The sequence below is a fragment of the Miniopterus schreibersii genome (assembly GCF_964146895.1).
Source record: "Miniopterus schreibersii genome assembly, chromosome: 16".
Classification (NCBI taxonomy): Eukaryota; Metazoa; Chordata; class Mammalia; order Chiroptera; family Miniopteridae; genus Miniopterus; species Miniopterus schreibersii.
Window position 1 is genome coordinate 2,341,682 of NC_138116.1, and position 25,365 is coordinate 2,367,046.

A 25,365-nucleotide genomic window follows, 5' to 3' on the forward strand; every position below is an offset into this window, starting at 1 on the left:
GCTTCCAAAAGCTACAGTAAGCAAAATCCTAATTAGGTATCAAATTAATCAGATAGGGAAACGTGGGCAAGATTTACTCAGAAGTGTTCAGAAAGCTTAATTAGTCGTAACACTGACAAACAGGACATAATTCATTCTTTATCACCACAGCCTTCCAATGGAAATTACAGAATAAACTATACATTATAAAAAATAATTCCAAAGGCTTCCTTCTGCAGCTGGAAACACATGCTTACTGAGGTGCACTGGTAAACCCCTTGCCACTTGGTTTCCAAGGGGCAGGATACACGTAACCACCATTTCAGCTTTGGAGAACCCCAGACACCTTACCCGACTGCATTTTCTGTGAGTGAAAATCTCGGGGTGATCTGAATGCAGAATTCCATCGCCACACAGGCCCCAAAACCCTCACTCTGTCAACCTCGCTAAGGAGGAATCATGAAATGCTGGAAGGCACAGGTCTGAGAGTAACAGGTTTACTGGAAACAACAATGAAGGTGTCTGAGGGAATAAGCTTATCGCTCTGGGTTTTTCTTCAAATGAGCAGCAAAAGGAGTTTGCTTCCTCCAGGCTGACACCTATGAAACGACAATCAAAGTGGGGGCAGAACAAGCTGCGCCCCGGGGCGGCTGGCCAACGCCAAGGAGGCGGAGGAGGCCGGCGGGCGGCCCTGCCTGGCCGGTCAGGGCTGGCAGCCGCCCTGAGACGCCATTTCATCAGCGTGACCTGCACTGGAGCCTGAGCCGCAAGCTGCTCTCTGGATGGCACGTCACACGCTGACTTGGGACAAGTACACGCTCTGCCCGTGTGCGTTTCGTTTCTCCTCCGCCAGGGTGATGGGGGCAGAAATACCTGCAGAGGGGCCTCCACCCTGGGAGACACTACCTTGCGAGCCAGCTGCTTGGTCGCCTGCACCTGGGTCGCCTGGGCTCTCCGCTCCACCATGTCGGCTGTGCACAGTGACAGCCTCATCCTGTCGCGCTGCCAGGAAAGTCCCAGGCAACCTGCGAGCGCCCGCGGCGGCCGGCACAAGCCTGGCAGCCCTTCCACTCAGAGGCCCCACTGCACCCCCTGCAGCGGGGGGAGGCGCACGGAGGGGACTGGAAAGCTTTGATTATCTAATTGCAGCTGACACTAAACCGATCTTCCCCCCTCTTTCAATTCTTTCAATTGTCACAACGTTTTTATTCAGGCCCCAGTTACAGAGAGTGCCAGAGCCGGCTGCTTCTGTTTTTGAAAGTCAGCCAACAAAATAACGGCGCTGCCGTGGGCTGCATGCAAATCACCTGCGCGTGCTCTTACTGCCTTTGTTTCGCCCCAGCTTCCTCCGAGCTCCTCCTGCCCCAAACACCGGGCATACCACCACTCGCCGATATTCCCGAGCCACATGCAAACTGGCAAGTGTCCAACTTCTTAATTACTCTCCTGCCTCCCTCTAAAAAAGATCTAAGTAGCAAACCCAGCCACGTAGTCACCAAAGCCTGTTTATACATGTACCAAGCAGCCACCAAAACAATACATTGTTCTGCCTTTAGCACAACAGAAAGGAGGTTTCTAAAAAATGATGAAAGCTCTCAAGTGTTTGAAAATGGGGTTATGCTTCAGACTTGCAAAGACATAGTCTGAATAGAAAATAATGTGATAAAAATGACATTTTTCTGGACCTGAATCGGCACATTTACATATGAACACTTATCTTACCAGTTAAAATGTTTTGCCAATTCAATCCATGAATTAAAAACCCAGTTTCCTTGCATTATTTTGTTAGAGGCCACGTTTTATGTCAGGACAAATGGTTGTCACTTAAAGGAAGCACCTGGACCAGGGCTGGCAGGAGCCCTGGCCTCACGTGGCACAGGAATCCTTCTACACCTACAACTTGAGGCCACGTGTCTGGACCCCCCGACCGAGGACCAAACCCAAAACCTGGGCATGTGCCCTGACCAGGAATCGAACCAGTGACCTATGTGTATGTGGGACAACACTCAACCAAGCCACACGGGCCGGGAATCACCTACGTTTGATTGTAACTGTTGCAGTGGAGTGGGCAAGCCCTACTCCTGGTCAACGACTATGTCTGACCATCCCTTCTCTTTCTTGCTTTCTGCTGACAATCACTGACCTACACCCCCTTGACCAGGACTCAGCAGAGGACAGTCAAGACTATTTGAAGAGACATAGCAAAGCTGTCTAAAAATATTTGTTCTGAGTATACCACAAAGTCATGGTTTTGAGAAACGCTACTATAAATACTTCTGTGTCATGTTGCAATGATCCCCCATATTAAAAGGCAGTACATAAAAAAAATTAATATGATCTGTGACACGTTTCTTTTAAATTCCAATCTAATACAAGAAGCCTCTTTGCTTCTCCAGTTACAGACCTGAATTTCATGACCATCGGCAAATAGGGTTTCCATGCCAAGACCAGTGTCAACTGTTAAACTGAGGCTTAAGAAAACAACAGAAACATGGCAGTTCAACACATGCACTTTGCTCCCTTCCAAGAATTTCTCTATAACTTTCGTGAAAAATTTTTAAAGTCTAAACCCACAAGGTGAAGAAGCCAGGAATGAGAGATGGGAGATGTGATGTCACATTCTGGAAGCCGGAGAGCAAGGGAGCGAGTGGTGATTCTCCCGGGGCCGAGAGAAAGCTGCATCGAGCTGCAGGCAGGGGCGCCAGCAAGCAGCAGGTGGATCAGAACCCGACACCGCAGGGTGAGTGCGAGCCATCAGGCAGGTTTGGCTTGAAGTGTCTGACGTTAAGTTAGAAACACCCTCTTCCCATAAAACGCCATTACCTTCCTGCACAGCGTGTGCGCGTGTGGTCCTGCACTCTCCAGTAAATGGAGAGGGGGTCTCACTGCCAAGTTTCACTGTGGGCTCTAAAGCATCTGCCTGACAGTCACGAGTTCTGATTACAGACTTGTGCTTTCTGGTGAGCAACAAAGTAACTAATGTCTCTGAAAACATGAGAAATCATATGAATAAGTGGGGGAAAGCAGAATTCAACTTTAAAATCCGATTGAAATGAATTCTACCTATTAATCTATCTTCTACCTATTATCTATCAACCATCTATCAATCAATCATCTATCTATCATATATCTATCATCTATTTATCATCTATCATCTATTTATCTATCATCAGCTATCTATCAATCATCTATCTACCTATCTATCATCTACCATCTATCTATCTTCATCGTCACCACCACCTAGCTCGCTCGCATACATTGACTACAGACCCGAATACGTCCCTTTTTGTTCCTGGAAAGCCAAGCTGAAGACAACACACGAGTTCCCGATAAAAGACGGCCTTTCTGTGGTCTTACCTGGCTGGAGCTTACTGGGCTGCTGCACGCCGGCTGCAGGGAGGGGAGGAGGGCTCGCCCCTGCAGTCCCGGCGCCCTGTGTTGGGCTCGCACTGGTCAGAGCCCCTGTGGGCAGTGGCTGGCCTCTCTTCAGTAGCTGCTTCTGTTCTTGCTGGCGGAAGCGTGGAGGCACCTCGCGAGGCAGGTAGCGGGATGCAGCTGGCTGCTGGCCGCCGGCAGGTGCGCGCTTGCCATTGCTGCTGCTGGAGAGAGTGCTGGTGGAAGTACTGGTCCCGGTACCGGCAGGCTGGGGCTGACTGGAACAGGTCTTAGTAGGTTCTGGCACTATAAGGACAGAATGAAAAGACCCCAACACTTTAGAAACATCCTTAAAACACAACCCAAACTGAAAGAAAGAAAAGAAGCAACTGAGAGAGATGACAATGTAGTGCTTTGGGAAGAGAACTGAAGTCCAGACTCCAGGATGAGACTGAGTTTTCCTCTAAACTAACCGCAATCTTGACTGCAGCTCCCCAGCCAGTTTCCTCATCTGTGAAATGGGTGCTTAAGTTAGAGAGCAGCTCCCCCACTCCGCTTGTATCAGACTCAGCTCAGGGCTCCTGGGCCCTGCTGAGGGAACCAGCAGGTGGAGGGGAGGGGAGGCGACAAATTTGTGTCCTACTTTATTTTTAATTTAACGTTGTGGTTAATAGCATTCTATAAATGCCAGGTGCGCCACATTATGCTACATTACCGTGTGCCCACCGCCACAGTCCCACATGTTCTGACAAGCCCCAGGCGCTGCTGCTGCTGGTCCCGGACATACTGAGAACCACTCTCGGTCAGTGTTCCTCAGAATTAAGGGGTTCAGATGTCCACAATTAACCATGAACATTTCGTTTTGATCTGAGGACAGCCTAAAACATACACATGGGTGCCTCAGGATGGCTGGAACAACCAAAGCACCATGCCGAGGGTATCTGGGCATCACTGCCCGCCTCGGCCTTCCTGGAGAAGGCAGGGGCTGAAGGGCCGGTGGTGCACCCGCAGTAAGTGAAAGCCCAGTGCTACCCGCGGCGGCTGCACACGAGGGCCTCACAGTATTTGAGCACAAGGAGGAGCGGGGGTACTGAGGGGCGACCTGAGCAGTGTGACCGTGTGTGGATGGGAGCACAGACATGCCAAGTGCAAAAGAATCTGAGCCTCAATAGTCACTCCCATCTTGCACTTGTAACATTAATATCCAACAAAGATTACATTTATCTTATTTAAAAAAAAGATTTCTACTTAACTTCTGAATGTTTCTGGTTTTATAGCTGAGTGACAGCTCCGTGTGAAACAAGCTCATACCTAGTTCTCTGTACATCTCATACATGTATCTCAAACGGACTTCAAGTCTTTGGACTCACTCCTCTGCCCTGGACTCTCCAGAGAGATCATTCAGTCTCATGATTTTGACCATTACCTCTATGCCACTGACACCCAAATACTGTCCCAGGCTGCCCTTGGCTCTATCCAGCCTCGATCTTCAGTTGCCTACTGGACAGTGCAGCGTGGAAGCTGTCACCCTTCAAACTGAACACGTCCAAAGGCCAGACAAGAACTCAGAACTCCTTGGGTCTGAGCCCAGGACAGTGCTGACTGCTACAGTGGGCCAACAATCAGATGAGGAGATGAAGATGACAAGACACAGAGCGCGTGGTATTGACCAGAAGCCAATCGCCTAGGCAGGAGACAGGACTGTGGACAGCACGGCAGCCACGACACACGTGGCTACTGCGCACACGGGTCTGAACTGAGCTGAGCTGTAAGTATACAACATTGGATTTCAGTTTGCACAAACCCAGAAAATATCTCATTAGCAATTTCATATTGATTTCATGTTGAAATGATAACACTTTGGATATGCTGAGTTAAAAACATCAAAAGTAATCTCACTTGTCTTGTTTTAAAATGTTACTACTAGAATGTTTAAAATTAGTTATGTGGCTCACACTTGTGGTTTGAGTTGTATTTCTACTGAATCACTGGTCTGTCTTCTGGAGAGAGGTAAAGTTTGAGCTGGTTTCTCAGAAATGTGTTAAATGTAAATAATTATCTGTTTCCATACAGGACCGAGAGCTGTGGTAGGTCACAAGCTTTCCCTGTGATTTTCCCAGACACTCTGCCAGCTGAGTACTAGCACCTTATCTCACACACGGAAAAGAGGCTAAGTATTCGCTGAACGAGAGAGACCCAGGGCAGAGCACAGAGCAAACAGGTTCTCAGCCAGTTGCCCACGTGCTCCTTCTCATGGTCACTTCCAGCTCCGTGGCTCGCCACGGTGACCGGGATGGGGCAGCAGCTGAGGCCTGGGAGCTGCCTGGGACCCTGGGGAAAGCGAGAAGCCTCACCCAGCAGAGCAACGGTGTAGAGGGGACCGAGAATTCGGACCCATGGACTGCGCTCCTGGCCTCTTTCCTATGAGAGGTTACCCATCATCCCTTTCTGGTTTAATCCAGTACTTTTCAGATCTCTGAAACTAGCAGCCAATAAACAATCTCAAACTGTTATGTGGAGGATCTGAAAGTTTAGCTCTGTTCTTATCCACTGGATCCAACGGGCAGTTCATGGTTAGCCATACGCTGTCTTCAGATCCACATTTCTCAATCTATAGCTGCCCAAAGACACAGCAGGGTATCGGAGCAACCTCGACAGTCCTCTCCACAAACAGCCTGACTAAGGCTGCCCCCGAAGGACAGAGGCCCGAACCGGGTGTCTGCCCTGCACCCCACTACACACAGCAGAACAAGGGAAGGCAGGGGGAGTTTTGGCTTTTTTTTTTCAAGCCTCACCTGAGGATATGTTTTTATTGCTTTTCAGAGAAAGAGGAAGTGACAGAAAAACACTGATGTGAGAAACATCAATCAGTTGCCTCTCCTATGTGCCCCAACCAGAGACCAAGCCCAAAACCTGGGTACGCACCTTGACCAGGAATTGAACCTGCAACCTTTTGGTGCACAGGACGAAGTTCCAACCCACTGAGCCACCTGGTCAGGGCCAGCTTGATTTTCTGTATGACTCATCAATGAATCATATGTATTTAGAAAGAATTACAATAGCAACCAGCTACTAACTACATAGCCAATAATAATAATAATAATAATAATAATAATAATAATAATAATAATAAAAACTTGCAGTAAGCTGCAAATTTTGGTTAGGCTCCTTTGCCTAAATAGCTTTTACTGCCTTTTTCTTTTAAATGAGGGCGACACCTGCTGGTGAAAGGTGGTGTGTTAAATCATTATATAAGAAAACAAGTCTTAATTTTCTTTCCAAGAAACAGTTTTCTGCTTTCAGTTGAAATTTTCAGAGGGCACTGTCACAACAGGGTCCCAACAGCTTATAAATGCCCACCTATTGTTGTTCCTCCAGCACCAGCTCCACATGGGCAGGAAGCTCAGCTGGACTCCAGGGCTGTGGAGGACTCTGACCCCCGTTCACTGCCCTGCTCTGCGTGTCTGCCCAGGGTGCCGAGCCCCAGCTGTCCCTTCCCTATGCACCCGTACCTGTGGGCATCCCAACCGTCAGTCTGTTGTCCAGACTGCTGGGAAGCGCAGGCTCAGAAGTGACAAGGTCTACCACCCGGTCACGCTGTTCTAAGCCCCACTCTCTGCTGCTAAGAAGTGCCCGTGAGTGCAGGTGGTCTGCCAGAACCTCCTTTCCGTGACTTACAGCTTCCCCTGCCCTTGGACTTCCTCAGCCCATGCAGCTCCCCCTTGGCCCTTGGCTTCCAGGTTACTGCAGTACGTCCCCGTTTGCCCAGCGCACACACACCAAGCCTCTCCCCAGCCCAGCGCTGTCTAGGCACTGGGGACGCCCTGGTGAACAGAAAAGGCCCATTCCGCCCCGCGGAGCTCACTTCTTAGTGGGGAGACAGACGACCCCCCCCCCCATGCATAAAGCCAATCACCGAAGGTGCTGGTCGCTGGGAGAACCAGGGAGGCAGGGCGGATACAACTGTTTTCTCACCGCCTGCATTCTTTCACAAAGCGAGCAGCACCCTCCCTCACCTGCTGTTTACTTATTTAGGAAGTACTTAATGGGTGTCCATTTTGTGCCAGGCGCTGGGTGCAGATAGGGCTCCTGTCCCTGCAGTTTACAGTCTAGTAAGAGATACATATCTTCAGGGTGATTCTACAAATACAGTTACAAGTTACGGTGAGTATGATGAAAGTAGCAGCGGGACAGAAGACCCCCAATTAGGTGAGGGACCTGGAGAAGGCGCCTCTGAGAAGTGACACACGCTAAGCCTGCCAACTCGTCCAGGTAATGCTGTGTGTGCATGCCCGTCACTCCCACAGCGGGCAGGCTGGGCTGGGAAAGAGCCTCCGCGTCTTCCAGGACTGATGCAGGCTGGTGTGGCTGGAGCTCAGGGGCTCAGCTGCTGGACTGAGGCCAGAGACGCGGGCGTCGACAGTAAGCACTTAGGAGTCCATCACTTGGCAGACAGAAGGGTGGAGGAGGGGTCCACGGTGCTCCTGTCCTGGCCGCAGTGATGGAGAAGGCTGGAGACTCCAGCTTTGGGGAGCAGTTCTCTAGGGGCAGGCTCCTCCTCCTCCAAGCTCATGCAGAGCTGAACTGATGTGACCATCACTGCTGTTCACTCAACAGCAGGTGACCTTGATTAAGACCCTGTCTGTGCAGGCTCTAGAGCCAGGCAGCCCCGCCAGTCATCGCCTTCCTAGGTGAGGAACACACAGTAACCACAGTCACCACGCCCACGGCGCAGCACCCCCCCAGCCTGTTCTCCAGACTGTGCAGAAACACCCTGGGGCGGCAGGTTTCCACTCGGATGCACCTGACGCTCCTCACCTGGGACTCCACGGAGCTGGGGGGCACGGGTGCCCAGTGCACTGGGGCCTTTCCACCTCCAACGCCCAAGTCACACTGCCAAGACACTCTTCTTTAACACTTTATTTGGAAATATTTGATATGTACAAAAAGGCATAAAGATGAAATAATCAAACCTCATGTGCGCAGTCTCCAGCCTAATGAGAAAATGTCGTCCATCCCACGCAAATCCCTCTTCTCCCCCCCTCCTCTTCCCTCCCCCCTCCAGCGTCCCCCACCTTTCCCGAAGAGACCATTGCCACGCACACTCTGGTAGGTGACGCCACACACTTCCACTCATGAGGTGCAGAGTACAGACTCGAGGCTGAAACCTCAGCTCTGCCACCTACTGGATGGGGGCCCTGAGTAAGTTACTTAACTCTCATCCCTCCATTGTGCCACCTTTGAAATGTGGGTAATGGGGATAAAACGGGGTAACACCTTCCTGAGGGGGTCTCTGAGGAGTGTTAATGTACACAAAGAACCACTTACAACAGTGCCTGGCACACAGTAAGTGCACTGTGTTTATATTATGGTAAAGGAAAAATATTCAGTAACAGCAAGGCCATGGGACCGAGGGATTTCCAGTGGGGGAGACCGGGCTCACTTGGAACACAGCTCGGGAAAGTGGGGCTCACAGTGGCGAGAGAGACGGGGCTCACTCGGAACACAGCTCAGGTAAGTGGGGCTCACAGTGGAGAGAGAGACGGGGCTCACTCGGAACACAGCTCGGGTAAGTGGGGCTCACAGTGGGGGAGAGAGACGGGGCTCACTTGGAACACAGCTCGGGGAAGCGGGGCTCACAGTGGAGAGAGAGAGATGGGGCTCACTCGGAACACAGCTCGGGAAAGTGGGCTCACAGTGGGGGAGAGAGACAGGGCTCACTCGGAACACAGCTCGGGTAAGTGGGGCTCACAGTGGGGGAGAGAGACGGGGCTCACTCGGAACACAGCTCGGGGAAGCGGGGCTCACAGTGGAGAGAGATGGGGCTCACTCAGAACACAGCTCGGGTGAGTGAGGCTCACAGCCAGGGCGAGTGCAGCCCTGGAAATGGTGGTCAAAGTTCCTGTGTGGGTCTGGGTCCCAGTCACTGCCTTGGGAGTGGTGACAGACAGCACTGGTGGCGCCTTCTGGATCATTAGGTTGCAGCAGTGACACTGTACGGTGACATCAACAGTGCCCTGGGCCTCCTGATTCCTCCGCAGGAGTAGCTCTCCGGAAGGATGCTTTGGGGAGTCCTTTCTGGAGGCCCAGCCTAGGGTGCGCCCCTTCCTCTGGCCTCGCAATCAGTTTATAAGCGCCCAATTTTCTGTACTTAAACTCATTTTTGCTTAAAATAGCTAGAGTGGTTTCTATACCCTTTGGCTGAACCGTGGGGAGGAGCACAGATTTTTTAGCAACTAGCCCATTGAAATCTTTCATCCATTTGGACCTCATGTATATGGTATGAGCTAGGCGTTCAACTGTGGCTTCCTTCTAATGGTGCTTACAATACCAGGATTACCTATACACCCCTCACTTAGAATGTCAGAGGCCACCACCATTAGCTTAACCTATGCTGACAAGTAGGTCTGCAATGGGTTAGAGGTATATCTTAAAAGAAATTGTTTACAGGTGAATGCCAACCTAGAGGGACAAATGTCCTAGAGGGACATTTTATTTTAACCCATACATTTTAACATGCCTTATTTCTGAAATTTGGATGCATCTTACAATTGGTGCATAAATTTAATATAGTTCCCTCATTCACCCTCAAACTCCACCAATAAAACATTATTAAGTCAATGCTATGTCCTATAATTGACAGCAACTTAAGAAGTTTTATATGTAAAGCATAGAATTTCTCTTATGCAAACACCACATAAGACAATAAAAGAAAAAAATGTTCAGACTTCATGCATTAATTCCAGCCATTTCAGAATATATATACTCAAAGATTCGGAGTTTCTTAGAACTGTAAATGTAAATTTAATCAGACATACCTATTTGCAAATATGACTATACCAGTCTCCTGCACTAGAGTAATGGGTGGTCCCAAGGAGTATCTTCATCATTACAATCCCTTCTGCGGCCCGCACCGAGGCGAGAAGGCCCTCAGAACAATGAGACACGGCAGGGACAACTATGAGCGACAAGGATCCATCTGCCCTGCTTATTGGCAGTCCCAGGGGGTTGCAAAGCGGTGGCCTTCTGTCTGTTCTGTGGACAGGTTTTGGCTGATCTGTCACCATGGCAACTTTAGGAGCACAACTCAAACTGAGCGCGGACTCATGAACTGCTACCTGCATTACCGCCGTGTCTGTTGCTAGTGTGAGTGCCGCTTGGAGAGAACTTCCTACCTAATGCACTGCGGCCCCCTCTCGAAAAGGCATTCAAACGTACTGATTATCAGACAGGCAAATCATTCTAGTTTTTCTGAACAGCCGGCTTATTTAGATTAAACAGGAAAATGTGGTAACAGCATGTGTTAAAGCCATGTGACCAATACAGCATTAGCACATATTGGCTTTTCCATAACCTTTCAGTCTGTGATGTCAACTTGAACACCCCGTGAGAGCGCACATGGGACAGACGTGAAGGGGAAGTTGCTGAGTGACAGCTTCAGTCCCCTCGCCACCCGGACCGCATCTCTCCACGCAGCAGCATTCTGAACAAGCTCTCCAAACAGCAGACCCCCAGCTCTCTCGAAACACAGACAGTTGAAGTGGAATTAAGCCTCCCAGGGCCTGTCCTCTTGGGACGTGTACACTGCTGCCCCCTGCAGTAGGATTGTGTGTGTTTTTTAATAAATTAATAAATTGTGGAATAGCAATAACCCTGGGATGTTTTTCCCTTAAAAGTGTGGGCTCCAACCACTGGCCAGAAGAGGGAGCCCAAGTTTGACAGAGAATGCTGGGGAAGGGGAGGAAAAGTGGCCACATGCAAACTGATCTTAACAAGACCTTCGTCCCACTCTTAGGAAAAGGCACAGTCCCTGTATCATGCCCTGCCGGGGCTGCCTCCACCTCCCTTTAGCCTCCTGACACCACTCTCCCCCTTGCTGACCACTCACATGCTATGCCGGCTGTTGTGGTTCTAGGTCCTGAAATGCAACACTCAGCCAGCCGGCCCTGGCCAATGTGTCCCATGTGGAAGCCTCAGCCCTCTCCGCTCCAGGCCCAGGTGTGTTCTCTCCATCCTTTAGACCTCCAAACATCTCTCCATCCTTTAGACCTCCCAGCCTCACTCAGGCTCCGTCCTATGCTCTCATGGAACAATGTCCCTTTCCCCCAACAGAAGCTGTCTCAGTAGTAATGACACACATGGCACTGACAGGTGTCTGTATCCATCCCTGTCAGTCTTTAAGTTCCACAAGAGTGGGAAGCATGTCTATTTTCTCAACTCTTCCTCTCCCCATAGTGAGCAGCATAATGCCAAACAGCGGGCGTTTCACAAGCATCTGCTGGATGGGACGATTGGCCCAGCTTGTTCCCATCTATCAACACGCCCTTTCCTGTCCCCCTGACCCCTGGTTTAGGTATCGGGGTCTGAGTTGTGCCCCACTGCTGCCAGGCCTCTCTCCAACAGTTTCACTCCCATTCAGTCTGGCGTGCTGTCACCTCTCTAAAATGTAAGCCTCATGGTGTTGCTTTCCCACTGGGAGCTCTCCAGTGGCTCCCTCTGGTCTAAAACATCAACTCTAAAGTCCTCAGGGTGGCTACAAGGACCCTGAGCTGGCCTCCCTGCCCTCGGCCTCTCCAGTTTAACTCCTTCTGGTAGCACAGGCTGTCACGAGTGCTCGACTGCCACGGCCTCATGGTCAGGTTCAGGACTGGATGAGCCGTCCCTCCTGTCCTTTTCTCACAGGGCACCTGGAAGGGTGACAGCTGCAGCAGGCACTCATCTCACTCATTACACCTGCCAGTAACTACTCCTCCTGGGTATTTACCACAGAAAATGACAGTGCACGTCCACACAGAGACTTGCACATGACAGTTCACAGAAGATGCACTCACGATAGCTAAGAACCAGAAACAACCCAAATGTCCACAGACAGGTGAAGGAAGTAACAATGGTGACGATTCCAAACAGTGGACTACTGCTCGGCGACACAGGAAATGCATCACCGACACACCCAACAACAGGGATGGATCTCAAGTCAGCCGAGTGAGAGAAGCCCAGGTGTGTGCTGTGGGACTCCATCTATGTGACAGTCCAGGAAAGAAAAGCTTCTGCAGTGATGGGAAGGGATCAGGGTCGGCCTGCACGCTGATCGGGTGGGAGGGGCGTGCGGAAACTTCCAGGGTGATGGGAGCTGTCTTGATTGCGGGATGGTTTCACGGGTGTGCACAGGCCAAAACGTACGAAATCGTTCTCTTTAGATAACGTGCAGCTCACTGCATGTCAATTATAACTCAATAAAGCTAATAACACATACAAAAGCAGGTAATGTGATAAATTATTTCTCAGAGAGGTAAGCTTCCTTTAGAGGCATACACTAGAACTTTCTCTAACTTGGAAACTGCCTTTATGTTAACGTTTTAGTGAAAAGTTATACTAAATAGAGACGTGGACTGTCACTCTATCTGAGACTTACTGGAAGTGCTGTGAGAAGATGCGGTCCGAGGGCTCGCAGCGGAGGAGCAGTGTGCTCCGCTGGGCTTACTCCCTTTCTTCTAAAACCTGATCAGGAATATGTATTACGTACCGGATTAGGTATTTTTTGGGTACATTTTTATTCTTTTAAACTGCCTACAATTAGCGGGAAAATGCCATAATCTTAATACGCTTTCTTTTGTTCCCATGGGGAAAAAAATTAATGCATTCATTATATCGTCCTTCCACCAGGGATTTGGTGGTAAAATTAAGTGAAGTCATGAGCCACTAAACAATGGGGATATGTTCTGAGAAATGCATCGTTAGATTTTGTCGTGTGCAAACGCTTAGGGGCCATATGAACAAAATAACACAAGGTTAAATCAAGCACAAGAGAAAATGATGCGATCAGGCGATGCAGTGACCTGGGGCCCTGTGACACTGGAGGTAGGAGGGAAGACACAGGATGGAGTCACGACAACCAGGCCTGCGAGACCGCGTGAGCCAGGGTGGGCGGAGCAGGAGCACTTGGTTTCACCTTAGTCTAACTGGCCGGGGAACTTACACTGCTGAGCGTTCCCGGTGTGCTCAAAGCCTGGAGTCACAGAAACCCTAAGATCACCCTCCGAGGGACTCAGGACCAGCGGACCCCTGGGAGAGCGCTGTCCCGGGCCAGCCTCTGGGAAGCTAGCTAAGACTGCAGCGCTGATTCCTCTCAAGAGTGTGCTTTTTACCACAACCGTGCTCCAGGGCTACAGTTCACTTAACACCCTGAATAAAGCTTTGCCCTTTAATTCTAGTGAAGCCTTGTGATTCATTTCTGCTTAGTTGACAGGCTGCTGCCGGCACGCCATGCCTACTGTTTACAGCAAACTGTTTATTTAAAGTAGAAAGCGTACACTCTAAAATAATTACAAGTACAGTAGTAAATACATAAACCAGTAACAGTGGTTTATCAGCATTATCAGGTGTTACACACTGGACATCACTGTACACACTGTACTTTTACAGGACCGGGAGCACCACCGGCTGTCTACACCAGCATCACCGCCCGGGTAAGGAACGCGATGCACTTTGACCTTCGATAGCTGCGACACTGGGCAACAGGAATCTTCAGCTCCATATAACCTCACGGGGCCATCGCTGACTGAAACGCTGCTATGCAGCGCCGGCAGGAGCCACTTTAAACACCGAGCAACACTGCTAGGGACACAGCCAATGTTCGAAGTCCTAATACGATACCATCCCATAATTGGGGAGAAAAAGGGACCTCTGTAATATTTTAAACAAAAATAAAATTAAAAAAAGAGATACCATCCTATAAAGATCCTGCTATAAATCTCTTGGGAATTTCTTTCAGCCTTATTTGAAAAGGTCCTAAATTACTTCCTAAAACAACAGCTGAAGAAATATATAACTGACACCCAGCAGATAAGGGTTCTAGTTCTAGTTTGGCCAAACCAGCTGTCAAAACTTGTACAAATCACTTAACCTCTATGAATCTTATTTCCTATCCAACACAGGAATCAGTTAATCTCCAAGGATCCTTCAAGCTCTAAGATTTTATTAATTTTGCAGACAGGCAAATAAAATGCCACGTTTTATAAAATATATTGTGCTGAGCATGCTGACTAGACTTTTGTCTACTGCCTTTGAGAGTAACTCATACACTCAGGATAATACCTGCTTTGGTTACGTGGATATGACAGGAACACATGTAAGTTCAAGGAATGCGGCCAGTCTGAACACACCGTGTGAGGACACAGCCAACGCTCTTAATGCTAACCGCTGGTTACTGTGCAGGGAAGGCGTCCTTAAGCTCACTTGTCACTGCTCTTCATTCACTTGAAATGCATGTTTAGAATGAGCCTCAAGAGCAGCTCAGCACAGTGCATATAACCCGTGACCCCAAACCCTTATCATTCTGCATAAGGCTTCCAAGGAAATATGGCTTCAGGTGACTTGTATTAACAAGGGCACAGAAAGGTTTCCTTAAAGTTAACAATTATGGTGTGAACGCACGGCAGCGTGGAACACCTGACTGCAAAACTCACAGCGTTTTCCAGCAAGATTGGGCGGCTAGTTAAAATGTGTGAATTTATAAAAGTATAAGACCTAAAATCACAAATCACTAATTATATGGAGTTTGAGGCATACTGGCTCATCACGGTATTCGTTTTCATACATAAAATAATTAACTTTGAGCTTTTTATATGAAAACATATCCTTCTATTTTATGAACTTCAGAAAATCTGGCTAAAATCACTGAATTCAATTCATTTCACATTTCTGAGTATTATTATAGTTAATCCTAAAAACCAACATTAAATCCATTAAGAACCCAGAAGACAAATCATCACATCACATATAAAGCTGTTATCTGAGCCCAAATTAAGGGCAGTGCCCCAAATAACAAACAGAGATGACTGATTACTGAAGCCAGACAGACACACGTGGCTCACAGCACAGGTGCAACGCACCATCACAGTACCCGCAGCAGGACTCTACCCGAGCCCCTTCCTAGCATGAGGGCAGCTAGGGTCTCACTAGGCATAGCAGGTAACTGTGTTCGGCAGCCTCTTTCTTGAGTCACCAGTATAAACACAATGTTGAGCAGAATTCACAAAGGACAATTATGTTTGTAAATAGGCTCATTCAGAGGCTTCCAAATTGCTTAACGCAGGTCCTTGAGGGGCAGGAGGTGGGGAGTGTTAAGTGGGGAAGCGGCAGAGAGTTCTTTAAAATCTGTATGTGTGTATGTATCCATGAGCCGCATTCAAGGATGGCTAACATCTAACTGCTAAGTGTCTCAGGACGCAGGGGTCTGATGGGAGCGTAACTGCCCGTCCTTGTCACTGAGACTCATCACTTACATTTCTCATCAAAGGAGGAGAGTAAGGAAGAGGTGACTGCAGCCACTACCCCGAGGTTGGGAGACCACGAAGGATGAGGGTTCTGGGCAGGAGTGCAGGGCCTCACCCCACCAGGACTTGCATCTTCAGGGGACATAGGAGAGAGAATTGGGAGAGGTGTGAGTGAAAGCACTGTTTGGGTGCAAACCTCTGAATCAGACCCAGAATGTCAGTGGCTGCAGAGAGAACACGGTTTCCACCTGAGAGCAGGGCAGAATGCTGGATGGGAGTGCCAGGAGCCCAGGGTTTCAAACGACTTTTCAACTGGCCTGAACCTTAAAGCAAGAAAATGACCTCACCAAAGAAATCACACGTTGGGATTTGAAAAAACGATGAGAGGTAAAATTTTGCTTTATTTGTAAGGTTTGGGGGAGGGGGGGAATGGGAAGCATGCTGTATATAAGATTAAGCTCATCACAAATTTCCAGCGAGGTTTAGTTCTGCATTAGCCTTTTAAAAGTCATGTTCAAGTTCAGTGGTTACAGCAGGTATAAAAATGTTTTAAGCATAGTTAACGCCCTATGGAGACTGGCATGAAGGCAGCCAGTCAGGGAGGGTGCCAATCTCAGGCCCACTGGCTGTGCACAGTGCTGGGAGCTGATGGAGAGGGCAGGGCCTGCCGCACAGACCAAGCAGGAAAGCATGTTCAAGTGCTACAGGCTAGGGAAAAGTAAGCCCACAATGTGCATGAGCCTGGCACTGCCCCGTGATGCAGCTCATGTGCACACAGGCCAGTCGGTGGTGCCCACGCGCGTCCAGTCAGTTCAGAACCAAGGCCTGTGGGCAGTTCCCGTTCATGTGAACTGTGGTAATGGAGAGCCTGAGAAAACCATGAACTAATGAATTATATAGCAGCTCTGTTAGATTATTATAATCCCAAAAAGCATTTTTGTTTAGAAGGATATTGCTAATCATTACTACGGTCTGTCCTGAGGCCAGTTAGAGTGAGTACGGTTGCTGACAGATTGTACCCAAGGGGTGGTGCTTTAGGAAGGATGGGAGAAGGTAAAGCCAAGCAGAGTTTGGAGTCAGCAATGAAAACACTCATCAGAAGAGTAACAGACAGGATTACTGGAGAGCGTGGAAATGTAATTCACGACCAGCACATGATCTCAGTAACTCGTTACCATCCGAAGAGAAAACAATTACAATGACGACGATGGAATATAGCTGGTACCGAATCACGTTGTAAAAACTTCTCAAAATGTTAAAAAAAAGGAGGAAATGGAAGATTCAGGGCAATAATTCTGTACTTTTAAAATACAATTAAAAGAAGTCATCGTTTCTGATTCAAGGTCATAAATTCCAATGCAACCATATACTACAGCCCTCTGGACCCTGGTGAAAGTGCACTGTGAATTCACACTGCTTCTGAGAGTGCAAGAGAAAGTACATCCTTTCTGACAACTAGGCTGCCCTTTAACAGTCACTTTCCATGAGCGCCACCTCTTGGTGCGGCCCTCGGGTAAGGAGCTCTGAGGCCCACTGCACTGGGTCAGGAGCCGGGCCCCGCACGTCCCATCCTCACACTAACTCACGTTCTCGGTCTCAGTTTCCTCATCGTAAACTAACACCTGCCTTGCTCAGCTATAAAGTTCAAATGAGATGAACATAAACTTTACTTTGAAACCATAAAATGCCAAACAAAAGTCAAGTATGGGTAGTGGTTCCGCCCAAGCTCGAGCTCACAGAAGTCTCCACAGTGCACGTGCCTGTGTGTGCAGCCGTGTTCACGTGACGGTCCAGCAGAAATAAAAACCCCGAGCGAGCACCAACTCTGTGCAAGGCACTGAGCCCCCTTCTGGGGAGATCCCACTCAGTCTGTACAACAGCATTAGAGGCGAGCACCCTTCGGTCACTGCCTTTCCCATTGAGATATGAGATACCTCAGGCTTAAAGGAGGGAAGTCAAGTGCCCCAAATTAAACAGAGCTGGTGCACGAGCCTCCTAAGGATGTGCTCTTCCCCACTGGACAGTCCCTACCCAGGTCAAGTACAAAATGAAGAGGCTTGGAGGGTGCTTCCGTTTCGCTCAGCAAATCATAGGGGTGCCTGAGCCACGGTGAGCATCACGCGTGTTTCCACCAACACCCACGAAGACAGTGGTGAGCAAATGCTGGACTTGGAGGGTAAAGAGAAATCTTACACATCAATAAGCAAAGAGGGAATAAAGAATATTTTTTTTGTCATAAATAGTTGGCAAAGAGAAACTGGAAGCTTTAAAAGAATTCCGTATCCTTTGGTTGTTATTAATCGAACTGAAGCAGTTTATGAGTTTAATCCTGATGTGGTGGAAATTAAACCAAAGGAAAATTATAAAGCATTGTTTAGAAAGCTACTGTGACATTCTTCAGGCGTTCAGGTTACACAAATGCCAATGAGATGCAGATGCAAAACCAGTGACAGGAAGCACGTCACAGAGAACGACAAAAGGCAGACTCAAAGGCAGGGCTAGTCTTTGTCTCCAACCATCAATTAGGGAAAAAGTCATCTTCATAAAAAGTTTAGTGCTGCCATAAAATGTGCCCCCAAATAAAATAAACTTACCTTTGGTTTTTTGATCAGCAGCCTGAAAAAAAAAATCAGAAACTCTTTAGGAAAACTGTGTAGAATGTACACATCTATGAAAGTTTATAAGCAGATTTTAATACTGGAAAACTTAAAAACCAGTGTTTGCCCAATTCATTTACTAAAATTTATTACTGGGAATATGTTGCCTTGTCTACATGCTACTAACTATGTGCCAGTATTGACCTAAAGGCAAATGGATCTACTTGGGAGCTCACCAGAGCTCTGTATTTTAATAGAGTTTAAAAGGTATACCGTTTAAGCTACAAGATACATTAAGCTAGGAAAGAACAAAAACGAATGGAATAACTTGGTATGTTAAATGCCATAAAATTCAGTGACTACAAGATTTAGGACCTTTAATTTTTAACACTTACTAATAGGATTTGTAAGAGAACATCTGCCAAAGCTGCAAAAACTACTTCTAACTTTTCTAACAGAACACTGACTGGCCCTTTCCTCGCTTCTTTGGCGCGGCCACCTTGATTAGGGCAGCAGGGACGCCCTCTACCACGACGCCTGGAGTCGTGTGTCTGAAACACAGCTCCACCACCTCAGGTCCCTAGAAAGACGTGTGTGGCTGTTGTCCTCTATTTATTTTATAGCACAACAGCTTTTTTTTGGTGTGCTAATTACAGTTTTAGCGCCTTGACTTCTAAAAGTAATGAAACACGACTGCAACGTGAGGGCCATGGCCATGCAGAGGAGACGCGCGAGGATGGGGCTGCGGGTGGGGCGCCAGCGGACCTTTTTCTGAGCACCTTCCTTCTTTTTCTTGTCTTCCTGCCTTTTCTTTCTCTTTTCTTCCATCAAACGTTCCTCTTTTTGTGTTTCTCGCTCTTTCTCCCTGTTAAATAGGAAGAAAGGTGGCATCAGTACAATGTCCATCTTAAGTCAGAGTAAGACACACCACCTTCGGAGCGTTAAGTCGGCGGTGCTCCTGGGTGTCTAGGGCATCTGGGGGGCAGATGCGCAGCCCCCAGCCAGCCGCACCACGCCCTCACCTCCAGGGCCAGCTGCTCGTCCACTCAGCCCACACCTGACACCAGCCTTTCATCAGGCGGTGAGGGTACAAAAATGGAGACACAGTTCCTACAGTCAGCCCAGGCCAGCATTCCTTCAAGTGTTGTCATCAGAATCATGGGGGTACCTATGACACACAGATTCCTGGGTCCCACGCCAGCCCAACCAAATTAGCATCTTTGGAGGTGTGACCTCTTCAGCACAGACACTGTGTGCTCCAGGCCTCCTGCTCCTGTCCCACTCTGACACGTCTCTCATGGTCCTCCCAATGACATGGCCCTCCCAACCGGGACACCGTGCAGCCCGTGCCTACTGCATTAATATCCCCACTTCCTCTGCACACCGCACGTCCAGCCATGCAGCTGCAGCTGGCTGCCAGGAGGGCTGCCACCAGGCCCCCCTTCCCGTGGGCCGCAGCTATGCCTTCTTCAAGGAGAGCAGACCCCAGCCTTGGGGATGGGTGCTCGTCCAGTCAGCCTTCCCTCGGGTACTCTCCCTCAGCTCCAGGCACCACAGGGTTTCCTACAGTTACTTTTACAAAATTTAATTATGCTTTACATTTTCCCTGCTTATAGCACTGTATGGTTTCTACCTCCCAGCTGCACCCAGACTGCACCCAGGCAGGCAGGGGAGTAATGGGCTAAGCAGAAGGACACATCACAAAAGCCTAACAAAATGTCATCACCCACCCATTCATGTTGGCTTTGAATTTACTCATTTTGGAGCTTGCTCTTAATTTGTAAATGTGTTTCATATACAGCCACAGGCATAAGGAATTTCACCCTAGGGTCACTTTGTACATACGGACAGGCCATCATAAGACAAGTAATTTAAATCAGCATGGGGGGAGGGGCTTAGAGAATATTCCTTCTTTTAAACAGTGGTTCCCAGCCTTGGCTGCTCATCAGAATCACCTATGAAGCTTTAAGAACTTCCAATGCCATGGCTGCAGCCCTCTCAGGAAGTCTCTGGGGTGGAACTCGGGCATTAGTCGGTTTTGAAGTGTCCAGATGGCTCGTGTCGTTCCACCAGGGTTGAGAAAAACTACTTGAAGGAGGTCCATACATTCACCAAGTTTGGAAAACAGTTACAATTCATTATCTTAGATGATACTTCCAGGAGTATTTTCAAGTTAAAAGGTGCAGAGACACTTAGAGATCTGCATTTACAACATTCTTTTTTTTTTTAAGTCCTCACCCAAGGGTGTGTTTTTACTGATTTGAGAGGGGGGGGGGAGGGAGGGAGGGAAGGAGGGAGGGAGAGAGACTGACTGGCTGCCTCCCATATACGCCCAGACCAGGGCTTGAGTCCACAACCTTTTGGTGTAAAGACAAAGTTCCAACCAGCAGAGCCACCTGAGCTATCGGCCAGGCGACACGTATTCTCACAAGGTCCAGGCCCCGTGAGGGATGGGCTGGTGCTGTGATCCTCAGGCTTTGCCACGCGGCTCGGGAAGGTGAACAGATACAAACCAAGCACGCAGCGGCCGTCCACGTGCACCGCTCCACTTTCCTAACCCACATACAGCACAACGAAAGCCTTAAATTTCCTCCAATATTAAACCTAATAAAGCAGGCAAGCATAGCAACATTATTAAAAGGTATTCGATAGGAGATGGAATAAAAATGATTTTTACTTAATTCTATTACTCTGAAAGTTAGATTAATTAAAGTTAGCGATTCCCCAGCAGTACAGTTAAGGTTTTACTGTAACAGTGAAATAAAATGCTATAAATAAAGAGCTCACGGCTCATGTAGCTGTGAGGTGTCTTACACTTCCCCCCCACCGAGCTCATGTTTGTATGACAAAGCACAGCTCAGTGTATGCTCGTCAATAAAGTTTCATCCAATTCCCTGCAACAAGCAGTAATTTCTCCCACTTCTAACTCTCAGTGTACAATTTCTGCCACTTTTTATTAATAACTTAAAAAGCCAACATCAAATTACATTTTCTCTATACAGTAATACATGCTCATGGAAAACACACACACGGTACAAAAGGTCTATGATAGGACTCCCCTCCCCAGGGCCACAGGCCCTCCTCAGGCATCTCCAGAGCACCTCTACCTGAGACTACACACTGGCCTGTCCCGTTAAAGGACAATGGCAGTGTGCAGTGACTTGCCTCTGCGCCACTCTCTTACACCCTCCACCACGTATGGGGACACATCCCGCCACATCTCTAAACGCCGGCCTGGACTGCTGTCTCCTGACTCACGGACTTGAGACATCAGCATCGAATCCCTCTAACGATAGTAACCTATCTTCCACCCCATCATGACTTTTAGCTAAATCCATAAATGTCACTTGCTTTCTAAATGTTCCCTAGAGAGCACACTTCTTGTGGAGCTCTTTCTCCTAGAGTTCTGTTTCTCTTTTCCTCTTGTACTAATTTCCTTACAAAAATTCTTTCTGATTTTTACGCCCCATCCCCCCCCAGTTAGAAACACGAGCTTCCCTGCTGCATCCCGACTCTGTCCTGAGCCCTCAGCCCCGCCCGCTCGGGACTGGGAGCACTCTGCCAGAGTTTGCTAATACCCTCTACTTAGTTTATTTTTAAAAGGTTTTAATTGTGGTAAAAAATACATAAAGTTTACCATCTTAGCCATTTCTAAGTGCAGAGTTCAGTGACATTACATCCACACTGTTGTACAATCTCCAGAACTCTTCTCTTGCAAAACTGAAACTGCCTGTTGCTCCCACTCCCCAGCCCCTGGCAACCACCATTCTATTTTCTGTTTTTATTAATTTGATTACTTATTGTGGTGTTGAATTAGCCTTAGTACTTGATAGACTGGGGATCAACAGAACAATGCACTGGAGAGTGTGGGGTTAGGATTCCGAGTCACAGGACAGGGTTCCAAAGTAAATGTCACAGCACATACGGAGGTCAGGAAGCCGCAGGCCCAGGGACTGGATGGGCTGCTTATAAGAACCATTAAGTCACTTGCTGTGGCACTGGGGGGGGGCGGGGCAAGACAAGGGAACCAAGGCCCTGATGAGTGGGTGCAGAGAGGGTGGAAGGCGTTTTTACTGGAGGGTGAAAGAAAAATGCAGTCGACAGACCTAAGATCTCCGGAGGTCACACCTGTGCACAGTGGCCCCCTAGGGTGGGGGAGGGACCTGCGACTTGCTTCTCACCATTAGAACACCGGAGAGGCCATGAAGTGCCACCTCCCTGACAACACTAGAGAAGATCACCTTTCTAGCAGACTGCCGTTAGTCTCCTCCCAGGTGCTGGCGTGAAGAAATGAGGGGTTGGCCAGTCAGAAGCAGAGTTTAAAGAAGGTGGGCACAGCGGGCAAAGGGAGGAGCCGCTGCTCCCGGGCAGAGGTCAGGCCTCCCAGGGGAGGGCCCTGCAGACGGCGGGAGCAGGGCGGCGGCAGCCCCCACCCCTACTCTGGCCTCCCAGTCCAGCAGCTCCCCCTCACCGGTCGCCCCTGCCAGCGACTTCTCCGCCATCCTGTGAGCCACAGCTGTGCCATCTCTTAACAACAGAGCGCCTGAAAATGAAGCCAAGGCCAAGAAGACAAGCTAAGAAATGAACTGAGATTTCAGTCTCTGTGACAATGCCAGTCGGGCCCAGGAACGAGCCGTTTCTGTGGCTGGTACCTCAGCTGGAATTTGCATCCCCAGTGAGTGGCAACAGCTGGAACAGGTTCACCTCACCGACAGCCCCCCTACAAACCCGTCCACTCGCACTTGCTACCGGATTCTGAAGGCTGCTGAGCTTTTCAGCTTTTCCCATCATTCCCAAAGTCCCTCTGCCCTTCCCCCCAAGTTACACAGTCACTTTCTGTTGCTTATAACCAAGGTTCCTGATAAATACAGCTTCTCAACAGTCTTGCTTATTTAGTTTAGGCTTACTCAGCAAGTGCTCACTGGATTTAGCACTATTTAATTATGATTTGTCTCAAAACGAATCGGGTTCAGTAGACAGTTTTAACCACTATAAAAGTGCTTTAGTATCACTATATTAACATGTCAATTACAAGTACAGGGGTTATAAGTAATATTTTTTTAAAACCTTTTTTCTTTATTTCATTTCTGAGTTTAAAGCTGCCTCAAATTAAGTCAGAAAATGACACTACACTTTTTAATGTCATTCCATTTTCAGTCAATTTATATAATGATACTTGAATATGTGTACTTTAAATAGGCTTAAAATAAGAGAAGCACGTCTCCAACTGTCTCAGATAGAGCAGTCAGTCCCTGCTGCCCAACCCGGTGTGCAAGCTACAGAGTGGTTATTAAAAATGAGCAGGATTCCACTGTTTGCCAGAAAAATTTTAAATATTTAGTGTGTAACCAATGATAAGCACGCTGTCCCCAAAAGTGCCTCCTGCCAACTCCAGCGGAATCTAGAGATGGGGAGCGTGCTCCTTGCTGACTTGCTGCCTCTCGGCTCCACACTGCTTCCCCAGCCCTGGAAGTGGACCCGGGACCATGAAGCACCGCTGTCTCTGCCAGCTGGCACGACGCTAAGCTCTTCCAGTGGAGGGTGCCACAGGGGCAGTGGGAGCCGAGCGCCCGCAGCCCACCCGCACCCTGGCCTCCCAGTCCAGCAGCTTCCATCTGTCCCATGAGTCGCAGCTGCGCCCCCCTCCCAGTGAGGTCTGACCTCCGCCTGGGGGCAGTGGCTCCTCCCTTTGCCCGCTGTGCCCACATTCTTTAAAGCTCTCTGCTTCTGACTGGCCAACTCCTCATGACTTCAACCCCCGGTGTAGTTGGCAATTCTTTTCAATAAATGATCCCTGTTCACATTTCTGTGTGATTTCTCTCTTTCTGAAGGATCCTTAAATTAGAGCCTATTTTAATCCTGTCAGTCAACTGGAGACTTTTTAATACTGTGACACCAATAAGTTAGTAAAATTCACTGATATACCAAATGACATCAAAGTATAAAACTACAAGTTAAATGTAATTAACAACCCACAAACCTAAAACATCAAAACTGAGAGGAGAAGACTATTTGCCTGAACTTGGCTAATATCACTTCCCCGGTATTTTTTTAAACTCCACAGTATTTCTGTGGTCTAAAACTCGGGGGGCATTTGGCAAATTTAGAAAAGGCTCTCCTTTGTGGTTATAAAAAGGAAAGGACAGAGTCCCAGCACCGTAAAACCATGGGCCAGTCACGGAAGCCATGAACCAGCTGCCTGGGCAGCCATCAATGAGATCTGGACTGCAGGTGATCCCCAGGGTAACTTTCTATTTAAAAATTCCACAATTCTGTGAACTAAAAGGACTGCTAACTGTAGACTCAGTTTCAGGAGCCATTAAACTGCTCAAAGTTCAATTCTTATTTGGGAGAGCAGGCAAACACGCAGACGGGCAGAAAAGCTTTATGACAACCAGGGCAAGGGCACCGTTAGCTATAAAGAGAGACAGTGCCCTTCACCCAGTCCCCGCATCTGGAAACATCGGCCAAGTCCAGGGTTTGTGCGTGAGGGTGGTCGGAAAGGTCTCAAGGGTAACGTACCAGAATCAAATGCCTGCCTGAACAGATTCTATAACAAAACCTAAGGTAGAAAAAAATTACGTGACCAATTATATTTGTGCAGAAAAATACCACAGAAACCGAAAGGATTATTAATATTTCACATTAAAATGTAAAAACTCCTATTTCAGAAATGATGAGGAAGAAAACCTACCTCAAAAATATCAGTTATAGAAAAAACATTACTTTTCTATTTTATTTTTAAACACAACAGGTTAATATGATAAAAACAAAGTTCTGGCCAGAGATCCCGGGGAACTGCCTCATTAAGAGAAGCGAGCGTCCTGTAACTTGCCACACGGCTCCTGCAGAGCCAGGTTTAGCCTTTGGTCACCCCTTCGACAAGCCAAGGCTGGAGAGCGGGCCCCACTCCGTCACAGCCTCTGTGACTAAGCAGCACTCACTAGCCATAGGTGGTGGTTTCTGCACCTTCAGCTGCTGCCTGGGAATCGCTGTCCTAAATCAACTCTAATACGCACACTTGTATGAACAGTGTATCCGATATTGTATTTATAGAGCAGCTTGAAAAAGCAACTGTTTCCTATGCTCTCTCAGAGTCAACTCACTGCTGGCTGCCACCAGCCTGGCTTTCCGATTTC

General features: G+C 48.4%; 1 protein-coding gene across 5 annotated transcripts in view; it reads right to left on the minus strand.

The window, feature by feature from the left end:
• The window catches only part of TNRC6C (trinucleotide repeat containing adaptor 6C), a 74,164-nt gene that overhangs the window by 33,885 nt on the left and 14,914 nt on the right, over positions 1–25,365 (minus strand). For 2 of the 5 annotated variants that reach the window (XM_081161508.1, XM_081161506.1), the window contains exons 2-3: positions 18,992–19,091; positions 3,337–3,660 (exon numbers count right to left, since the gene is read on the minus strand). Coding sequence is in view for 3 of the 5 variants with exons in the window: in XM_081161504.1 (XP_081017630.1) it covers positions 3,337–3,660; positions 18,224–18,245; positions 18,992–19,054 (409 nt within the window). In the remaining 2 variants the exon portion in view is untranslated. Of the gene's footprint in view, positions 1–3,336; positions 3,661–18,223; positions 18,246–18,991; positions 19,110–25,365 lie in introns of those variants that run through there. The other 3 variants (XM_081161504.1, XM_081161505.1, XM_081161507.1) reach the window with 3 other exon arrangements.